Source organism: Bicyclus anynana, chromosome 4 (assembly GCF_947172395.1).
Source record: "Bicyclus anynana chromosome 4, ilBicAnyn1.1, whole genome shotgun sequence".
In the NCBI taxonomy this organism is placed as follows: Eukaryota; Metazoa; Arthropoda; class Insecta; order Lepidoptera; family Nymphalidae; genus Bicyclus; species Bicyclus anynana.
The window spans coordinates 6,730,486-6,754,154 of NC_069086.1; the positions used below are offsets into that span (position 1 = coordinate 6,730,486).

The 23,669-nt window shown below is 39.4% G+C and overlaps 1 protein-coding gene across 1 annotated transcript; it reads left to right on the forward strand.

Moving 5' to 3' along the window:
- On the forward strand, nucleotides 1–21,930 carry LOC112058412 (uncharacterized; the record flags this gene model as incomplete). Its single annotated transcript, XM_052881218.1, is given in 20 exon segments — nucleotides 1–103; nucleotides 315–416; nucleotides 712–903; nucleotides 1,526–1,651; nucleotides 2,229–2,318; nucleotides 2,713–2,839; nucleotides 3,951–4,039; nucleotides 4,728–4,825; nucleotides 5,862–5,991; nucleotides 6,495–6,689; nucleotides 7,860–7,999; nucleotides 9,143–9,218; nucleotides 9,551–9,710; nucleotides 11,128–11,293; nucleotides 13,084–13,231; nucleotides 13,870–14,045; nucleotides 14,329–14,381; nucleotides 15,708–15,826; nucleotides 18,408–18,432; nucleotides 21,227–21,930. Coding segments are annotated over 20 exon segments (2,416 nt in total), but the record flags the coding sequence as incomplete, so codon positions are not given.
- Between the last annotated feature and the right edge of the window lie 1,739 nt (nucleotides 21,931–23,669).

Sequence of the window (23,669 nt, forward strand, 5' to 3'; positions counted from 1 at the left end):
GCAAAAATTGAAAATGGAGCACGACCACATGCAAGAGCGGCTCAACCAACTGGTGTCCAACCTCAGCGCGGAAGAAAGGGCTTGTGAAAGAATCTCTGTTCAGGTAATATATCTCTGATTAGTGAAAATTTGTGTGACTATTGGATTACGAAAATAATGCCTTTTGATGGAGTTTGTTGGAGTGAAAGGAGAGCTTATTAGCTTTCCTAAAAATGTTTAACGAGTATGAATCATCTTGGCGAGAAACATTGGCCATTATTGTATTGGACTTCAATAATTAAAATCTATTTTACTGTTAATATAAATATTTGTAGGTTATGGAGGGCATGGAACAACGCAAGCAAATGATGGCGATGTGGACTGGTGCTATAGAGAATTTGCGTCAGAGGGACATGGAAATTCGGCACATAAGAGAGGTAATTTTTTACACCTAGACCTTTACCCGACCTTCCATTTATTAATCATTTTGGAACCGCTTAGCTTAGGCAAGAGCATCCCTAGGCCATTTTACATTTAGAAGATTTCTGTGTGTCGCATTATACCTGAAACTTTTATTATATTTAGTGAATCATTTGCTCTAGGAGTAGTAGCCCTTCCTTGTCCGCCCCTTGGCGACGCTCTTGTGTGTGGGAATATAATTTATGTCTATGCATCTACCTCTAATTTTAAAATAGCACCGCCGCATAACAAATCGTTTTGAACATCTTTCAGGACTACGCAGTGTTAGACGCAGAAGCCAACAACCTCGCTGAGAAGTGTCGTGAGCAACAGAGCTTCTGCGAACAGCAGCAAGGCAACAACACTGACGCGCAGCGAGAGAACATGGCGCTCGCCAACCAGCTCAGTCAGATGCGAATGGCGTTCCAGAGGACTGCCGAGCACAATACGTCTTTGGACAGCGAGGTATTTCATTTCTGCTGCGAGCAGTAGCAAGGCAACAACGCTGACGCGCAGCGAGAGAACATGGCGCTTGCTAACCAGCTCAGTCAGATGCGAATGGCGTACCAGAGGACTGTCGAGCAGAATACTTCTTTGGATAGCGAGGTATTTAATTTCTTCTGCGAGCAGCAGCAAGGCAACAACGCGGACGCGCAGCGAGAGAACATGGCGCTCGCCAACCAGCTCAGTCAGATGCGAATGGCGTTCCAGAGGACTGTCGAGCAGAATGCGTCTTTGGATAGCGAGGTATGTAATTTCTTCTGCGAAACAGTAGCAAGGCAACAACGCTGACGCGCTGCGAGAGAACATGGCGCTCCAGAGAACTGCCGAGCAGAATACGTCTTTGGATAGCGAGGTATTTCTCTTTACTTAATGAACCTCGCGGAGAATTATCGCAACACAGCTTCTACTAGTAGTAGCAAGGCAACAACCTGACATGTTAAGGAAGAACATGGCACTCCCCTGCCAGCTCAATCATATGCGAATGCGTTCCAGAGGACTGCCGAGCCGGTAGCGAGATATTATATTTAATCTGAATAATTCTTTTCGGAATGTGATTAAATCATAATAATTTGTATTTTATCAGGCACACAGCCTCCAGCGTGAACTTAACAACATACGGATTAGCTTAGAGAAGCTGCACATGGAGAATCGACAGCTCATGGACAACCAGCATCGTAAGGATGTGCAGCTGCAAGCTATTATTGCTAAGGTTAGAGAATTAAACTTATGACATAATGACATTTAAATTTATTCTAATGTATTATTTTAAGTATTTATTCCACACCTTAATTCGAGTACCAAATACATACTTCTAAACGTAGGTCATTTGTTGTCCAAAATCGTAACCAATTTCACTGATATTCACTCATTGACTTCTTATAATAAAAGGACGTACAATCATGTAGAAAATTTCACTTAAAAACTGGCCAATTTTGCTTTGATAGTTTTAGAATTATTGGTAAAGAAAATTATACCTAAAGGCCTTAAAATATAGTTCAATATTTAATAAAATCCCAAATTCAGAGCAAATTCAACCTTAAGGGTTGCATTTGCAAATGCGACTACTTGAATTGAGTGCCAAGAAGTTGTGTTTGGTACTCATTGCATCCACTTTTTTTAATAGGAGATCGATGTATTCACTAAATCTCTATGTCACTTTGATGTCACTACAACAGTTCAAAAGGGCTTAGTTATTTTATGTATGTTCTTATAAATAACAACGATTGACTGCCCCTGACATATATGCATTATTATTTGTATGAAATAAATGTTACATAATGTTACAGATTAAAGATTTGAAAGAAAAGCTGTTAGATTCGACGGACAAATCGAAAAGTTCGGAGAGACGTGCCAAGGAATTGGAAGATATGTTGAACGTACGTATATAGTTTATTTTTTAAAACCCAAGATTAGTCTTTATTAGCAACTTAATTATTCTTATAACTATTTCGGCATTATAATCCGACAATTGACATTTGTTTTTTTTGTGTTCCGAGGTGAACCGAAATCGGAAAGTCGTGAGTGCAATTGCCTTTTTTAATTATTATTAATGATCAAAATTTTAGTTTATAATTTCTTAACATACTCAAGTCTATTCCGGCGTGAATTATTGATTCACTACTAGCAACCATGTCTCATCATAATGTGGGTTATATGGGTATCAAATATTTTGATACCCATATTATTGAGGGGCGGATAAGATAAATGACGTAATTTTTTATTTTTTTCATGAATAATGATAATTCAAATAACATTATTTTTACCACTTAGGAAGAGGAACGATACGCAACTAACGTAACAACAAATCAACAACGCGCAATGCACTGTTCGTTTGTTGAACAACAGAAACTGTTGGCCCTGAAAAATGAAGAGAAACTCTTCCATATGCAGCTCAAAGGTATTCCTGTAGCATTTAAATATTGCAATTGTGGATATTTTAATTTTTATGGGAAAAATAGAAGAAAAAATGGGAAGTGAAAGATCTCCAAAAACAGTTCTAGGTATCAGTGACGATGGAATTTTGACGAAGGTAAGCCATTCTAAAGAAAAGAAAGTCCATATTGCTTGATACAAACTGCGGTATCTCTAACATTCATACATAATACATATATATTCATTACAATAATTAACATGTATGTCTGGATTTTTAAAAGGTAACCCGGCGGGAATCGCTCTGTATGGTCTTTCGAATGAAATGTACGCTACTTACTTTCCTTAAAGAAGAAAATTTAAATTTCCACTAATCATTGCTTAGTGAGTCACAAAAAGAAACTACTATCCCAATTTTAACTTGTTCTGTAGCCTATGTGTTATTTCAGACACCCATATCTGTGCCTCAAACGTCCAGTCATTTTGAAGTGCGACTGCCTTATCTGTTTGTTTTATCTGTATATAGATATATATCAGACTACTCGCGGTTTCACCTGCGTATTCTCGTCGCTCGTCGGGATTAAAGAATTTTCTAAATCAGTTCAACAGATCTATACTAAAGCCAAACTCGATACCCGCTATAACCTCAAAACCTTACCTCATCTATACTTATAATAAATCTGTAGATAGATCAATTCTGTACATGAAATATATTTACGAAATAACTATCAGGGGGTGATTAGTGATCTATACGATGCCAAAAATACAATCAGTAAATTTTTCATCTGTCTGTCTGATCGTTATAGAAACAAAAACTACTTGACGGATTTTAACGAAACTTAGTACAATTATTCTTCGTACTCCTGAGCACGTTATAGTATACTTTTCATCACGCTATGATTAATAGGAGCATAGCAGTGAAGGGAAATGTTTGGAAAACGGGAGAAGTTACTCCATTTTTACAGGGATACTACTGTAAGGGCTGGATTAAAGAGGTCCAAGGGCAAAAAAATTCGCGGGCGTCCGCTAGTTAATGATAATAAAGATTTAGTAGTAGATTCCTCTTCGACGCTGCATTCTTGGCAACACAATGTTTCCCAGGATAAATGAAGAATACTAATTATGTTACGATATTACAGCTTCAAAGGCCATCATGAGCAAGCTAGACACCAAACAGATCGCTGCAGAAAAGAATCTACAATCGCAGAAAGAATCACTCTACGGTATTGTACGTTACTTGTTTATATTTCATACATATTATTATATATATATATATATATAAAAACGTCTCAAAAGCGAATCAAGTATGTCATTATTATATTTACTTTGATCAGTTCTGTCACAAAACTCTTGTAATATTTTTCTGTATCCTCTCTACTAGAAGGAAGAAGGCCTGTTGAAAATTTAGAATCTAAACTAATCGTACCGAAAAATAACACTGAATTTACAAGCATTATAATATTAGCAATTGTATTCAGCACAAACCACAATATAGTTATCATGCTACAACTCAGAGCCTAGAGTTATACAGGGAGTATTTCCCATAACTTCAAGGTGTTGACGAGTCCACTTATAGGAGCCGAACTAAAACTGTTTATGTTTACATACAAAGTACTATCTTTGTATTTTAAAATACGTAAAACTTGGCTACGTCATAATTATAAGGATGCGTATAAAAGGACACATTTTAAGATCAATTTATAAAAGAAATATTATTTACCCCACAAATATTAATTTTAGAAAACGTTTCTTGAACATTTTTAATTAATTTTCGGTAAAGAATATAACCCCAAAGTTATGGGAAATACTCCTGAGGACCCTGTATATATAGCCTGACCGCATTTCTTCCGACTATTCTCTGGTAGCATTATATCATATTCGTATATAATGACAACTATAATACGGTTATGTTGTAGTGCTATCAACTGGAGACGATGGGCGCGCAAGTACTGCACATGGAGGGCCAAAAGTCTGAGCGAGAGTTTTCAGCCGCGCTAGCCGCCCGGGAAGATCGGTATGTCATTTGTTTTAATTTGTGGAAGCTTGATGCCTTTTGTGAATATTAAGAAGAATATCTTAGCAGTCCATGGATAGAATTTAAACTATCGTGAGTAAACTATTGTAACATCCAAACCCAACTGTTTAGCTCGCTCCGCGTTGCAAGAACTAACTCATGGCTAAGGTATGGGTTCAAAACTATTCCATGTCACTGGGCGGGTGTCGTAGAACAGAGAGGAAAATCCGTACAGGGCCTGGGACTTGTGACCCAGTGTCGGTTTAACCCCCTATACAACTCGCATCAATGCTTTACTTGTCGTGTTCCTTGCCCAGTCAAATTCGGTAGGTTCCTACTAAGACTAACTAACTAACTAACTTTGGATATAGAAGTTGCTGCAGTTCTAGTAAGGTTTAAAGATTTTTTAGGATTGCAGTACTGTTCTAACACCCGGCCCAATATTTTTTAGAGTAAACATCTCATAAGATTGCTCCTGTTTTTTTGTTTAAACAATTATTATTCTGATTTGGCTGGGAATAGACATGGATACCCTGGATTAACACATACTGCTTTAATAAAACCTTTACATATCGGGACGCTCGACAAAAGTGATAACTATAAACTATATTGAATATAATTTAAGAATCCTCTATTGTCGGAGTCGGAGAGTTGTAATGAACATTTTAAAAGTTGCAACATAGAGACTTTTAAAATAGTTTATGGTCGTAAAACCGTCTGGCTGGTGGGTCGGTGGCTACCGTGGCTAATTACTACCCTACAGGCAGACAAACCGCCAAGCGATTTAGCGTTCCGGTACGATGTCGTGTCGAAACCGAAAGGGGTGTGAATTTTCATCCTCCCTCTGACAAGTTAGCCCGTTTGCATCTTAGATTGCATCATCACTCCATCAATTATCACAAGAGCTAACAAAAATAGGATGAATGAATTCTGTTAAGTAGCAGCTTGACCTAGATAAATAGAGGTTATTTTCTGTATAAGTACATACAGTATAAGCACATACATACAGTATAGTTGGATGTAATCTATTGTTAAGGCTGAAGGAAGTGCTGGCTCGACACATGGCGCGGGTGGCACTACTGGAGCGCCATTCGGGCAAGCTGTTCGACGATATGCGGCGCCTCACGCGCGACCTGGAGCTGAAGGGCGTGGACCATACCAAGCTGGTACGTGGTACTTCACTCGACCCTTAGTGCTAGAATATAATGAATTTTTAATAATTATCATAACATTTTTTGTGATTTGTGACTTCACGCAGTGTTAATAATCCGTTGGCCTGACGACAATTTGTAAAGTAGCGTTGAACGTACAGGGAATCAAAAATATCGCTATTTCTTTTGTTATTATTGACAAAACAGAGAGAGATGTAGATAAATCTAGAATGATACTATTGAAATTTAGATAGACATTCCCAACACAGCAAAATTTTGGAATGTCCTTCCGGCGTTTGTGTTTTCTGTCACTTACAATTTAACCCCCTTCAAGATAAGAGTAAATAGTCATCTTCTAGATTTATACTAAACCTAAACTCTATGTCCATTGTGTATCAACTTATTATAATAAAGACCTCGATAATTGTAGACTATCTTTCATAAAAAAAACTATTGCGATACGCCTGCTAGGCCCATTGAGTGTTTACATGCTCTGAATAGCTATTAAAATTTTTCAGCAAAGTCGCCTAAAGTCATCGATGTTGAACGTGGAGGGCGGCGATAAGGAGCTGCGCGCGCTGCGAGACGCGTGGCGGCGCGCGCGCGTTGAGGAAGCGCTGCTGCGACTGCGCGTGGCGCACGGAGAGCGCGCCATCGCAGGGCTCGGCGACACTGCCTTCACTCTTGACAAGCAGCGGCTACAACTTGATGCGGTGAGCTCTATTTGGTACTGGTTTTTAAAAGCTGTATTAATAAACAACATTTGGGCAGTGAATTAGCAGCGTGGGTAGAGGTTATTGGGCTTAAGATGATGAAAAGATAATTGATAATATCGCTGCGGGATGAGGCGCTGCTGCGATTACGCGTGGCGCACCGAACACTGCCTTCACTCTCGACAAGCAGCGGCTACAACTCGATGCGGTGAGCTCTATTTGATACACTACAGTTCATTAAATGGCATAGTACGAAGCAGAATTTAGGCAGCACATTAGCAGTGGATGCTGAGAATATGATGGATAAGATGACGAGAAAATTAGTGGCAAGATCGCTGCGGGTCGAGGCGCTGCTGCGATTACGCGTAGCACACTGAGAGCGCACGATCGCGGGGCTCGGCGACAATGCCTTCACTCTCGAAAAGCAGCGGCTACAACATTCTGCGGTGAGCTCTATATGGTACACTATAGCGTACATAAGCAATATTTAGGCAGTCAATTAGCGGCTTGGGTAGCGGCTACTGGACTTGAGATGATGAAAAGATAATTGAAAAGATCGCTGCGGGACGAGGCGCTGAAGCAGAAACATGGCAAAGTGTTTTTGTTACATGACAACACTTGGCCAAATGTTGCCTTACCAGCAAGTAGCCAACTGAAAACGCCAAAATGGGGAAGTTATATCCAATGACTCGCAACATTCACCGGACATGTTTCTTTCCAATGAAATACAATATATTCCGGTCCATGACATATGGAATGGCAAAGCAGTGCCCCCATTCATATGGATATACCTAAAAGTGGGTTGATTAGTAGGAACCATCATATGATGAATAGGATTTTTGACTTGAAATTCATATACTGCTCGAAAGATGAGAGATAGGGCACTCAAGGGGTGGACAAATACTTTTAGTTGAATGTTACAATAATTTAGCCTATAAATAAACAATTAGTTTTATCAGAAAACAACGGGAACTTATTTAAGGTTCTAATATATTCCACCCCCCTGGCAGGTGGACTGCCGAAATCAAACGATTCGCAGGAATTCGTTCGATGCAAGCGGCTCAGGGTCGTGATATTTGGAAGACAAAAGGCATATCCCTATGTCTTGCAGTAGACGTCCATCGGCAGATAAGATGATGATATTCTTCATAATACTATAACATATGACAGGCTATGAACGAGCGGCTGGTGGAGATTGCAGCTCGACGGGAGATTTTCAGCGTGCAGCGGCGCGCTTTGATGGAGGAGTGCGGCCAGCTGCGGGGAGACATCCGCGAGCGGGAGCAGCGCGTGCAGCAGCTCATGAAGAGGTGCCACTTGTCACTTGATCTATATTCTCTGTCTTTCTGTTTGTCAATGATAGCTTATTGTTTGCTTGCGGAACTGTACTAGCCAATGGGATGAAGTCTCAGACTAAATACATAAGGACTAGTATCGCACCCAAATTCACGAACAAAATTTTCTGCCATTTTCTAAGGAAAACTAGCTTAGATTTCATACATATTTTATACTAAACTAGCAGTTTTTGTTCGTTTTTTACACCATATAACTACACAAAAAGGTATTTTTACGGAGGTTTTTAACCGACCGACACGATTGTAAACTACGAAACATCGATTCTATAGAGACAGTGTTTATAATCGCATAAGATCGTTGATCATATACGTTGACAGAAAAATAATGTCTTGCGAGGCAGGTCTTTATCTAATTAGTCTGAGGATGAAGTTGACACCGAGAAAGTGAAGACTAGTGCAAATAAGTCAAAGCGAAGCTTTTCCGGGTCCGCTAATACGTGTATAAAGGGAAAGGTCATCACGGAATTCTAACTCTAAACTCTAAAATAAGACGAGCACTTTTGTACCAAAGTTATATTAATACAACATTTATACCATAATAACATTGCTTCACAGTATACTTAGGCACTCATTACTACATCAAACTGACTTAATTATATTTCGGATATACTATAGGCAACACTTTCACAACCTAACTTCTTTAGTTTTAACTACATAAAATACTTTAACTTGAACACTTGTCCCAGACGACAGTCGATACTTAACTAACTAAATTATCAAAGGTCCCGACTATAATGTATCATCTATGGTCCCGACCGCCTCAGTGCGACCTCCTACCACCTTTCCTTTTACAAAAATTCACTTTTGGCGAGAGCCAATTACGACTCACCGCTTTTGGAGGGAACCAATAGCTAACCTAATAATCTATTAATTAAAAACATGTAAATTAAAATGCGGCGACAACAGGAATGTCGAAAACCGCTTGATGTATAGAGATGAAATTTTGCAGGAAGTTTATATTTAGTAAACGTCAGCTGATAACGGTTTATGCGACAAATTTAGTACCAAAGAGGTCTAAAGGCGAACGAAATAATAACATAGCATACATGTATAGTTCTATAGCTAACAAGGACTAATACCTGTTTTATATTTTAACAGATACGAAATTTTCATCGCTTCTCTGGGCAAGGATGAGAGCGGTCAACAGGTGTCGGTGTCATATTTTAAAATAAAGGTATGTGTTTTTTACCGATTCCTAATTTTGTAGCAATGTAATGTGTGGTTTACTTTATTTCATTAAGTAGGCATATAGTGCTTGGTTATTTGAATTTTACACATAGTTCGAAGAGCCGATGGACGTTAGGGTCCCAAAGTGCTGGAATGGCGACCCCGCACCAGTGAGCGCAGTGTTGGCCGACCCCCCACCAGGTAGACTGACGACATCAAGCGAGTCGCAGGGATTCGCTGGATGCAGGCGGCTCAGTATCGTGATGTTCGGAAGTCCCTACAAAAGGCCTATGTCCTGCAGTGGATGTCGTGAATTTTAAAAAGAACCATCCTGGTTAGTTTGCAGCCCAAAGGGCGGAACTGCGCGAAGCGGGTGCAGCGCTGGACGCAGACATCGGCCGGCAGGAGAAGGACATCTCCGCGCTGGAGGCCACGCTGCGCGTAGTGCACGCCGCGCACAAACACTTCCTCCACCACATCGCGCCGCTGCCTGACGACGGTGAGTGTCAGTTTTATTGTACGAAAACGGTACCTCGTTAGCTTGGCGGTCAACTTTGGCAAGGTACAGGAGTTCGCGCATTGGTGGCACGCGAGGTGGAGCGCTCTGGACCGCGGCGGGCATGAGATTCTCAACGTCGTGTGTCGTCCAACCCCAGAAGGGGGAGAGTGAAGAAAAGGGACAAGGAACGAAAATAAAACCATCCAGCTGAAAACCAGCGCCACAGCTCGCTGTGGCATCGTGCTGAGGTGGATACCTGTTTTGTCCACGACCAGATATTTGTATGTTCTGTTTGTTTATTTTATTTTATTTCTCGTGTGTGGACAAATAAAGATATTCTATTCTATTTAATTCTAAAAGAGAAAATAACTTGTAGGGAGACAAGAAGGCGTCCCGGAAACACGCAAAGAGCAAGTACCGGGTTCGCCTTCCCTCGATTCGGCCCAAATTACCGAAAGGTTGAAAAGGCCATGGTGTCCAAGCGTGTAACATTGACTGATGGAGTGTACGGAAACCGTCAGCTCGATGCTGACTCCGCCACACTGATAGCTTCTATTAGGTCCAGCTGTCGGCGTAGACTACCTCGGGCAGATGAGTCAACCGCATACAACATCACGCTCGTAACTATAGTTGCGGAAACATTCAGGCAACGTTCAGGTTTTGTCTGGACAACGAGACATAATGCTCCACAGAATTAAACGAATTAAACGTCCGCGTGGAATTTAGTTTTTCACAAATCCCGCGGGAACCATGGTTTTTCTGGGATGAAAAGTAGGCTGTGTGTTAATCCAAAGTAAAATCTATTTCTAAATTTCAGCCTAATTGCTTCAGTAGCCGCATCACAAAGGAGGAACAACATACACACCCACACACACACACACTTACACACCAACTTTCGCCTTTATAATATTAGTGTGATGTGATGTGAAGTGTGATAGTTTGTTATTGTGATAGTGTGATTGCGCTTTTGTTACAGATTGGAATTACAAAATAAAAACGTTTTTAGATGCAGTCTAAAGACGAAGCGCATAGGCCATAAATAGAGTTGCCAACTACTTATTGATGAAATATTACGCAAAATACTATATTTTTTTACATTACTTTTCGACAGAAGCAATAGTATGTAGAGTATCCGAACGTGTCTAATTCAATGTTGGTTTTCATTAATTATAAATTAAATGTGAAAAACCACGTGGCACTCTTATTTTAGACAATTTTTTTTGACATATAAATTTTATAAAAATATATAGGCAACAAAAATCTTCGTCTATTTTTCACTTATTCCATAAAATTACTATATTTTTTCAACTTAAATCTGAAAAATACTATATTTTTCTGAGAAAATATTTCGTGTATACGGATAAAAGATCGAATTGTGCTTAATAAGCCTGGGTTTTCATTAATTATTGTATCCCAGCACCGGAGATGGAAGAAGTGACTCAGCTGAGGCAGCAGTACTACGAGAAACGCGACGAACTGAAAGCTCTCAACGCCAGCATCGAGCGCACGGGAGAGACGGTGGCCGAGCGTGTCTCCCAGCTGACCCTGCTCGGGGACAAGTACAAGCAGCTTACAGCCAGAGAGTAACTATTTTTTTAACGCTTTATATTAGTTTCAATTGTATGTTTGTACGTCACTGGTAACCGTGAAATTATTATAACAAGGATCGTCGTCATCAACCCATATTCGGCTCACTGCTGAGCTCGAGTCTCCTCTCAGAATGAGAGGGGTTAGGCCAATAGTCTACCACGCTGGCCGAATGCGGATTGGCAGACTTCACACACGCAGAGAATTAAGATAATTCTCTGGTATGCAAGTTTCCTTACGATGTTTTCCTTCACCGATTGAGACACATGATATTTAATTTCTTTAAATGGACACAACTGAAAAGTTAGAGGTGCATGCCCCGGATCGGATTCGAACCCACACCCTCCGGAATCGGAGGTAGAGGTCATATCCACTGGGCTATCACGGCTCTTTATTACAAGGATCGATGACAATAATTTTAAAAGAAAGGGAGAAGCTAGTCCAAAGCGGGCACCCTGCTCAAAACTATTTTTTAACTGACTTCAAAAAAAGGAGGAGGTTCTCAATTCGTCGGAATCTTTGTTTTTTTATGTATGGTATGTATTACAGATTACACGAAGACGTCTGAAACGATTTGAAAAAAAACTTCTTTGGTTTAGAAGGCTATGCTTTAAAGTTGGTCCCGTAGAAATCATGCCAGGGTCTGATGATAGAATCCTGGAGGATATGGGGAAGTTTTATAGGGGCAACTAGTGCGTTTGTTAATGCTTTCATTAAGTATTTTAAATCTCTACAATTTAATGAAGGTCTGGTGTCGATTTAATCATGAAGCCGAAGCACAGACGAGGGAACTCCTCATCGATTTACAACAGTTATCTTGTAATTGGGCTTGATTAATTTATATTGATACGAACTTTACATCTAGATGACTTGTGACTGTCATTAGAGGTCTGATGATGGAGACGAAAGACGGTTAGGGTTACTTCCTCAACAATGTACAGTAGCTATCATGTGAATGGGCTTGATTAATTTGTATTGATGATAACTTTTCACCTATAAAAATACAACCTACTTCAAAATCACAAAAATGTTTCTACTGAACTAAAAAGCGAAATATAACATCTAGGTAGGTATGTTCTACCTTCTGATCAGTTTGAAGGCGGTACCAAGTTAGTGCTGTGTTAATTAAAGCCGTTTCTGAAACTGTCTGAAAATCCTAAATCTTTATTATTTAAATGGCTTGAATCATCACTAATTATCGAATTAATGCGTGCACACACTATTTACTTGTTTAGTTTGGTCCATGAGCCCAGATTGGTCGCAGCCTTATTGTCTGTGTAGGTAGGGTAGGATAGGGAAACCTATTTCCACCTATTATATTTTTTATTTTATAGGACTCTCGCGACTTCGTCCGCGTGAAACTCGCTGTGAACCTTTAACTACTCTACCCCTACCCTACCTTTAATTTTTGTCTGTCATAGGAACCTGCTCCTGACAATAACAAACCCATCAAAAAAATTGTGAAATCGGTCCACCCGTTTACGCGTGATGGCGTGACCAAGGGATATATGGATTCATTTTTATATAATTAAATGTATACTGTTTTCAATTAGAGTAAACAAGTACTGGTTACTCTAATTGAAAACCCCGGAAACGCCACTGACGTTATCACTTAACTTGACCTAACTTACCATATAAAGGTCGAAGGTTCTATCTCAATCCGTTGAACTATTGTTCGTACCCATTTCTAGTTTAGTTGCTAGAAAAAAAATATTGATCATGTTTTAAATACACGGCTAATATTCTTAATGAAAACAAAAAACTTTTAAACTTGACTATTCCACAGAGCTGAATGCGAGAACGAGTTAGACACAGTGAAGGAGCGCGTGGGGAAACAGGAAAGCAGACTGCAAAAGGCGCACGAGGTAGCGCGCGCCAACGCTCGCCGCGCTATGAAGCTCATTGAGGGAGTTGATCAATGGCGGACTTTTCAGGTAACTTTTTAACTCGAAACGTATCTGAAATCATAATATATTACTATAATCTAGATATCTTGGAATAAATTATAGTCTTATGAGTATAACATAAACAAAATTTAATTTTTGGAGTTTACTCCTTAAGAATCGATTTTTCATATAGCCCCCCGTTTTGAAAAAAATATGGACCTTTTAAATTCGATGAACACAGCGTTTTCATTCGATGATGACAGCGTTGCGTTTTTGTGCTCAACCTATTCTGCGCACATTTCACCGTAAGCTGTTGTCGGGCGCGCACGCCGCGGCCTGCTGATCCTCGGTTGCGCACCTTTCACTTTTCAGGTGTAGTATTGAGACGTATATAGTGTATGCTGCGGAGCAACGTACACCTATTTAGACAGTCGATTTGAAAGAGTACACTCCATTCGTGCGTCGGAGCCGACACAAACTTTTTTTTTAAAGTTGATTTTGAGTTATTAGGTAATCAAAAGTGATCTCAAATGGTTCGTATAAAGATACCTTGTCGTTTTGTCAGCTGTTCTCTCTAATTTGGCTGACTCACTTCCGTGCGTCTCAATTCCTAAGTTACGAATGTTTTACATTTATGAAACTTTTTTGTGTTTGCTGTTAAAAAGTATAAAAATTCTATACTGCAGTTGTCGATATGGATACGCAACTACTGCGAGGCGGCGCACAACGCGTTGCAAGCGCTGGGCGAGGTGTCGCGACAGTCGCCCGAAGCGGCGGCGCGTGTCGCGGTTCTGCTGTCCACGTCGCAGCTGACGCGGTTCATACCACCTGTGCAGCGCCGTCTCACCGCACTGCTGCAACGGTACGTCTCACTTATACCCACAAGTAGGTGGGTATACTGCAGGAGCAAGGCGAGGTGTCGCGACAGTCGCCCGAAGCGGCGGCGCGTGTCGCGGTGCTGCTGTCCACGTCGCAGTTGACGCGGTTCATACCACCTGTGCAGCGCCGCCTTACCGCACTGCTGCAACGGTACGTCTCACTTATACCTACTAGTGGGTGTGTTTACTATAGGTGTCGCGACAGTCGCGATACCTACGCTATAGGTACATTAGACCGCTATACATGAATGTTATTTTTATTTGCAGAATAATAACGGACGCATCAGTGTTAAAGAAGGACTCGCTTCCTGAATTGGACGGTAAATAATATCTATACTTATAATAAATCTGTAGAGAGGTCAATTCTGTACATTAAATATATTTCCAAAATAACTATCAGGGGGTGATTAGTGATCGATACTGATGCCAAAAATGCAATCAGTAAAATTTTTGTCTGTCTGTCTGTCTGTCTGTCTGTCTGTCTGTCTGTATGTTCTTTATAGAAACCAAAACTACTAGACGGATTTTAACGAAACTTGGTACAATTATTCTGCATACTCCTGGGTAGGTTATAGTATACTTTTCATTACGCTACGATCAATAGGAGCAGAGCAGTGAAGAGAAATGTTGAGAAAACGGGAGAAGTTACTCAATTTTTTAAGCTTCCGTCGCGTGTACAGCCTTAATGGTTAAAGCTACATGGAAATCATGTATGACGAAAATGTTTTCCTTAAAATTATCTATAAAAACACAACAGCATATATATGTCTATCTTTTATGGTTGACTCACAATAACACGTGTAACTCCCGATAGCTTAGCAGTTCGGAGCTTTCTAATTATATTTGTCTACTCTTATGTTTATAACACTCATCACTCATACCTACCTAACCTAACCTAACTAAAAAAGTTAACATTATTACCTATCCAATAAAAAAAGAATCATAAAAATCGGTAAAGAAACACCAAAGTTATACAAGAAATACGCTAAGCCATCGCGCGTGAATACTAATTCATGCTATATGGATTATTTTTGTGTAACGGTTGCCGCGCTCGATGCGACTCGCGGGGGGGGGGGGAATAAATAAATAAGTGCAGCCTTAATGAGTAGGGTAGGGGTAGGGTAGGGTAGGGTAGGGGTAGGGTAGGAGTAGTGTAGGGTAGGGGTAGGGTAGTGGTAGGGTTGGGATAGGGTAGGGTAGAGGTAGGGTAGGGTAGGATAGGGTAGGATAGGGGTAGTTGAAAGTTTACAACGACTTTCACGCGGACGAAGTCGCGGGCGTCCGCTAGTTTTAAATAATACTGTCGATCGATTCGTCTATACCTACTTCCATTTTGTCCAAAGCACCAGCAAGATCAAGAATTCGTTGATTGACATATAGGTAAACATGTGTCCCATAAGCATTTATACCAACAACTTCACATTCAAATATCTCTAAAACCGAACGAAACGATACAACGGTGGTCATACGAAATGACTGCCATTCAAGTACCACGATAATTTAATTAAAACAATGATAACTTAATGTATGGTATCAGTATTTAAGTTAACCTTAAACACTGATACCATTTTTGTTCAATTGTCTTGTGTGGAGCTGAAAGTTTGAGAAACCCTGCCCTACAACATCACAAACTTTACCCCTTACAGAAAGCGTATTTTCCGAATCCTCCAAGTCAAGCGGCAGCGGCGTATCGCTCGCGTCGGGCTACACGCGGCGCCTCGCCGACTTCAGACAAACTCTCGCGCACAAAGTACAAGAGGACGCGGTAAGTTACGATACTGCTATGAAAAAACGGCCAAATGTGTGTCGGGCCACGCGCAGTGTATGGTTCCGTCAATTAAAATAGGACTGTAAACCTTAATAATGTAAAAGTCTATCCCTAAATTGAAAAATGGTGCTGACACGTCATCACTATAGTTTTTGAAGATTAACATCAACAACGAGTAAACCCTAAAGTAGAGTAAAAGGAGGTACCCTAAAAAAAATAATTTAAAAGGCTGGCGTTCCACAGGGTTCAGTTTTGGGGCCTGTTTTGTATACCTTTTGTTTTGACGGCCTCAACGGCGCAGCGGTGAGCGCGGTGGATTTACAAGACGGAGGTCCTAGGTTCGATCCCCGGCTGGGTCGATTGCGGTTTTCTTATTTGGTCCAGGTTTGGCGGGTGGGAGGCTTCTGCCGTGGCTAGTTACCTTACAACCTACCTACCGACACAGTACCGCCAAGCGATTTAGCGTTAAAGGGGGGTGGATTTTCATCCTCCTCCTTACAAGTTAGCCCGCTTCCATCTTAGATTGCAACATCACTTACCATCATGTGTGATTACCGTCAAACTTGTAAAGATTTAAAATAATAAAAAAAAACCTTATACATATCAGACCTTCCAAAGGTGAAAGGTTATTATATATTACTGCTACATTTGCCGACGACACTGCAGCGATAAAGACCCTGCAATGGCCTAGGTCACTTCAAAGAGACTCAGAAGCAATATCCAAATGGCTTTACATGTTAGAAAAAAAAATATGGAAAGGTTAATACTTTTTGTAATGACAAACATTCATTTTCCAACGGAAATATCAATCTTCTGTCTGCAATTGTATTGGACGCAAAAAGTGAACGGATCTTGTAATTTGGTTACCTAATGTCGAGGTGTGACCCAAAATTTGGTTACCTAATTCGTATATTTTTGCTCTGATCCCTGCCTCTGACGTACATGTGAGCCAAGGTCTACCATAACTGCATAAATCATCCCTGTCTGGATTATTATTCTTGTGCCTTGGAATTCGTTTACCAAGCAGGCTTAAAGTTGCCTTTCTATCAGATAAAAACAATACTGGGGCCGAACGATTATCACTGACAGGTATATTTTTGCCAATAGACCTGATATAGTGTTAGTTGATCGGTCAGTGCGTTGTGCAATAATTGTTGAAATCACTGTTCCACAACACGATAATCTGGTTAAAGCTGAAAAGGAAAAAGTATCAAAATACTTGGACCTTGCTCACGAGATTACCTCCATGTGGAATATTGAGTCAACTATTGTTGTTCCGATAGTTGTTTGAGTCAATGATCTTATAGCGAAAAGCTTCGACCAACGACACCTTAAGAAGCTTTCGCTTAACTCTTAGATCAAGAGTCGGTTACAGAATTCAGTGATTCTTGAGACGGCGCGTATTGTGAGGAGGTTCCTCACTCTGGAGCCTTGACCACCGGTTGATTGGGCACTCAAATGTCCCGCAGCGGGAGGGTTAATTTTTTTTATAAGTTTTTAGTGTTTTTTATATTTTGTATGTATAACATTGTTAAAAATTTCAAAAAAAAGGAGAAAGAAATAAATGAGAGATAAATAAAATATAACAAGTAGGAGTTTCTAAAAAACGGGCGTCAGTTTCTTTCCAGAGGAATAATATGCGCGATACGAGTAATCAAAAGGATATGTAGATCTGAACATTCAGTCTCTTTTGTATTTATTTTTCTCTCTTTTCTATTTCTTGGCAATGTTATCGTCATAATGGTAATAAAAGTTAATAAGTATGTATTGTATGATTTTTTTTCAAAAGACCATTGTTGAGATTCTTGCCGGCTCTTCTCAGCAGAACCTGCCTTCCGAACCGGTTGTACCTAGAGTCATTAAAAATAGTCAAACGTTTCAAAAGTGCTTGTAATATAGCCTACTTATAAGTAATAAATGAATTTTAAGTATTTCATAGCAACATCATTTAATACTTCGTTTACTTCGCTGCAAACTCTTTTTCGAAGTCCGTATTCGGGATGCATGAAAAATATCTGGTACCTACGCCATCTTGGGAAATCAGCCATATTGGATTTAGAATGACGTCACTTAGCTAACCAAGCACGTTGTGCATTGTACCTACCTTCCTGTTTTTTTAAAAGAAATAAAACGTGTATGCAAAATTCAGCTCAATCGGTTGGGGATAACTCTTTTTGAAATTCAATTGCAAGATTTGACTTAACAAAAAAAAACACTGCAATAAAAGCTTGTAAAAAGTTCTCAGTGAACAATTTTTTTACGATTTAGTAGTTTTTACGTTTTTGGCTGTTGGGAGGCTTTGGCCGTGGCTAGTTACCACCCTACCGACAAAAACGTACCGATACGATGTCGTGTAGAAACCAAAATTGGGTATGGATTTTCATCCTCTTCCTAACAAGTTAGCCCGCTCCTATCTTAGATTGCATCATCACTTACCATCAGGTGAGATTGTAATCAAGGGCTCACTTGTATAGAATAAAAAAAAACGTGTGCATCCAATTTAAGTCTAGAGTAAAATTTTGACTAAAACTTAATTTTAGGTTTAATGTGAAATTATATGGCATCTGTATTGTTGCAGTTGGTCAGTGACATCCGTGAACAAGGTATTTATAAATTTACATTGTATAGCAGACGCCACGCGGTTTCAGTCCCGTAGTTCCAATTCCCGTAATAATACGGGGATAAAATATAGCCTATACCACCCGTAGATAGTATAGCTTACCAATAGTAAAATAATTTTTTATATCGGTTTAGTAGTTTCGGAGCCTATTCAATGCAAACAAACAAATAATCAAATCTTTCCTATTTATAATATTAGTATAGATAACAGACCTGGCAAACGTTGTTTTGCCGTATACATATGTTTCATATAAAAATACTAAAATCACTAATAAAAATAGGGAATGGGAGTAGGAGGGAGAAACATACTTACTTTACGACCTATTTTCATACAGGCTACGAAATAAACGAAAAAGGTTCATTAAAATCGGTCGAGTCGATACAGAAGAGTGCAACCACAAACACTTAGGGCTCCCGCACACGGGCCATCGGCCACAACCAGAAAACGCCGCTACCGGCATATTTCCTTTGGTTTTCATATATTTTATATGGACTCGCCGCATATGGTTGATGCCGCTGGCCGCCAAACGCTATAATCGTTGCTTGCAAACGCTGCTCGCTTCTTGTGGCCCGCAACGGCCACTAAACGCCGCAACACGCCACTCGCGCTATTATAATACTGCATGTATGGGTTAAAAAGTAGCAGCCACCGACCACAAGTGTCGACCACCGGCCATATTATAGTCATCAACAACCCATATATGGCTCGCTGTTGAGCACGTGTCTCTTCTCAGAATGAAAGGGGTTAGACTAATGGTCCACCACGCTGGTCCAATGCGGCTTCTTCGTATGTGAAGGCCCAATGCGACTTCACATACGAAGAAAATTGAAATAATTCTCAGGCATGCAGGTTTACTCACGGTGGTTTTTCCTTCACCGTTTCAGACACGTGATATTTAATTTCTTAAAATGCACACAACTGAAAAAATGGAGGTGCATGCCCCGGACCGGATTCGAACCTACGCCCTCCGGAATCGGAGGCAGAAGTCATATCCACTGAGCTATCACGGATGTACTGGGCTATCAAAATTAAAGTGCAAATGATATAAAAATTTTAATAAAAAAAATTCAACCGACTTCCAACTCAAAAAATAACTTTAACTAAAAAGCAAAAAATAACATCCTACCTATGTGCTACCTTCTGATCAGTTTGAAGGCGGTGCCAAGCCAGTGATGTTTTAATTAAATACGTTTAAACTACAAAATTTCTGTGGTTGTTCCAGAAACAGCTTTAATTAAAACACGACACTGGCTTGGCACCGCCTTCAAACTGATCAGAAGGTAGCACATAGGTAGGACGTTATTTTTTGCTTTTTAGTTAAAGATATTTTTTTAATTGGAAGTCGGTTGAATTTTTTTTATTAAAATTTTTTTTTTTTTTAGTGTTAGCATACTCACTGCGTGTGTACAGTCACAACCTATCTAAGTGGAAAGTTCTCATCAATACAAATTTATCAAGTCCAAACACAAGGTAGCTACTGTGAATCGTCGAGGAGTTCTCTTCACTGTCCCTCGTTTTCATCACCAGACCCTTAATACAGTCACAATCCTTCTAGGTGGAAAGTTCTCATCAATACAAATTTATCAAGTCCAAACACAAGGTAGCTACTGTGAACCGTCGAGGAGTTCTCTTTACTGTCCCTCGTCTTCATCATCAGACCCTTAATACAGTCACAATCCATCTAGGTGGTAAGTTCTCATCAATACAAATTTATCTAGTCCAAACACAAGGTAGCTACTGTAAACCGTTGAGGAGTTCTCTTCACTGTCCCTCGTCTTCATCACCAGACCCTTAATACAGTTACAATCCATCTAGGTGGTAAGTTCTCATCAATACAAATTTATCAAGTCCAAACACAAGGTAGCTACTGTGAACCGTCGAGGAGTTCTCTTCACTGTCCCTCGTCTTCATCACCAGACCCTTAATACAGTCACAATCCATCTAGGTGGAAAGTACTCATCAATACAAATTTATCAAGTCCAAACACAAGGTAGCTACTGTGAACTGTCGAGGAGTTCTCTTCACTGTCCCTCGTCTTCATCACCAGACCCTTAATACAGTCACAACCCATATAGGTGGAAATTACTCATCAATACAAATTAATCAAGCCCAAACAAAAAGTGACTGCTGTAAATCCTTGACAAGTTCCATCGTCTGTGTTTCGGCTCCATCATTAGACCAACTCCAAACCTTCATTATGTTGTAGTGGTTTAAAATACCTTATGGAAACACTAACAAATGTACTAGCCGTCTCTACAACTTTCGAAAGTTCCCCTCAATTTCTCCAGGATGCCATCATCAGATCCTGACATGAAAAAAATGGGACAACCCTGGAAGTAAACCCTACAACACAAAAAAAGAATTTTCAAAATCGGTCCATAATTGACGGAATTATCGCTGGACATACATAAAAAAAAAAAAACATACATACAGCCGAACGTAGAACCTCCTCCTTTTTGGAAGTCGGTTAAAAATAACTAAGTTTGATACTCGCAATTAAATTTTTTTATATAGATAGTAATGTTTTTACACATTATGTAACGTTTTATTAACAAACATTAGTAGATTTTTTTTTTAATTTGCCGGACAATTTCAATTTCTACTACCATATAGCCAAACTGCCAATCCGCATTGGGCCAGCATGGTGGACTATTGGCCTAACCTCTCTCATTCTGAGAGGAGACTCTAGCGAAGCAATGAGCCGTATATGGGTTGACAAGGATAGCCAAACTGTAATTACTATTAGAAAAAATCAAATTTCTTAATTATTTTCACAGTGCGTCGCTCAAGTGTTTCCCTACGGGTCGTAACGTTGGGACTGCAAGACACCGTGCCGACGTTGGCGCCGTCGACAACATCTCGCAAGTCTCTGAGATAACTTCCGTCGGCACTAACGAGACTAATCAAGTGCCCGACCTATACAAATGAGACTAATTTGAACGAATTTGGTACATCTAAAGGCTATGTTACACTGATGATTCAAATGCTAGTTATAGCTCGGAAGTAACATATAGGTAGATATATTCTATTTTATGACTAGCGGACACGCGCGATTTTGTTCGCATGGAAACTCGACCAAATTTAGGGTGTAAATTTTGAAAAATCCTTTTGTAACGAATGTGCAGGTTTTGCGCATTGATGTGTTGTAGGGTTATTTTAAAACTAAACGTTTTCCGTTCCGTTTCCGTTGTACATTTCTTTGTATACAACGGCGCCCAAGGTTCCTATTATTGAACAGTGCTTCTTACATTTTGCAAGTGTAGGTATATTTTTTGTATACACCTACCTCACCATTGGAATGAAAATAATGCCAACTCCCTTGCATTGTTACTAAAATTTCTAAGCCTTTGATGAAAGCATACTTTTAAATTAGATGATATTTAAGGATGTAGGTACCTGCCTGTAGGCTAATTGCTAGTGCGATTAGATACCTATATCTTGTAACCGATTTTGGCAGATTATTATAATAACTACAAATATGGTTGTGTTTTTTATTGCTTTAATAAATTATTATTGAAAACTCAATTATTGGTTTTACTGAGTATGTCTAGCAGGCGCCCGCGACTTCGTCTGCGTGAAATTCATCTTCCTAACAGGTAATTATCGTTTACCGGCGACCTTTGGTTATGACACAATCTTTAAATTATCTCTTTTCTTACAAAACGAGGAGAATAGGTGAATCAAATCACTCTATGCGTCAACAAATTGTTGCCAAGTAGGTAGGTAGGTATGAACTTATCTCCCAAGGGAAACATGCTGATTACCGGAGAAGTAAGTAATATGAACTCACATCATGTTTCATTTGAAGTCAAGTTTGATTCGATTCGCAGGGCGTAGGTTAAAATCTCTCAAATTTCGAATCGAGACTCTTGCTCAACAGTGAGTTGAATATGGATTGATGATGACAGACCAAGATTGAGGTATTAACTTTCATCATCACTGCGTGCTATCCTCGGATCGAAGCGAAGTTCGGCGGTCAATAGGTGCGCGAAGAGCTTTCTTATACCTTATACTACCGAATACACGACTCTCCTTTCATTTTCGTCTTAGACGTCCGGGCGCTCTCTTGCCCAGTAACTTTCCTTCTTAGATTAATCCTGGAAATTAAGTGCCTCCCTGCATTTGTTTCTACTTTCTATTAACTTTATTTAAGTACCTATCTACCTGTAACTTCTAAATTTATGAAACATTTCCCAAGGTAGAGTACCCAAGGTAGAGTACCTACCTAATCTACCTCATGTTATTCAATAGATTACATTCATTACAACAGTAAATATTTACTGCAACTCATCTAATTACCTAATAAATATTTTGAGACACGCAAAAAAGGTGGCGATTTATAGACTTTGGAAATGTTATCTATGACTGATAAAAATATTCTATATTAATAATTATTAATTAGATATAAGTTGAAATCATATTAACGATTGTTTATTTGCGCACGTGACATACCTACCGACATACACAATGATACTAATTACAGGGATCATATTGCTTGATGGAATTTACGATTAGTTTATTTCACAAAATGCCATTGACCTCTTACAATAAAAGGACGCATAATCATGTAAAAACGTCACTTAAAAACTGGCCAATTTTGCTTTGACAGTTTTAGAATTATTAGTAAAGAAAATTATACCTAAAGGCCTTTATATATAGTCCAATTTTCAATAAAATCCCAAATTCAGAGCAAATTTAACCTTAAGTATTGAGTGGTAAGGTTCAATTTGCAAATGCGATTTGAATTGAGTGCCAAGAAGTTGTGTTTGGCACACATTATTTGGTCGCTGATTGTGCAACCACTATTTAATAGGAGATCGATGGGTGGCATTTACAATTATTTTATCTCACCGACTTGGTATACAGAAAAAACAACAAACAGCAAGTAAAATTGATTTTTTAATTGCAACATTTCAAAATTCTTAATACCATTGAATTTTATAGCAGATAGTTTACCAGTCATTTAAAATAACAGCAGGTATGAAATTGGACAAGAAATAAAATCTTTTGGTGGGATTTTAACATTATTGTCATATAGCTACGATGCATTTTTTTTACATTCATACATTTCAAGTTGATATAATATACACAGGTACATTTACTATGTGAAACATCTACATATTTTATGTGCTAAATGCTCAGACCAATTACCTTTAATAGGACCTGCCTCGCTAGAGGTTCGCACTTCTGTCAAAAATATATGATCATGATCAAATGTGT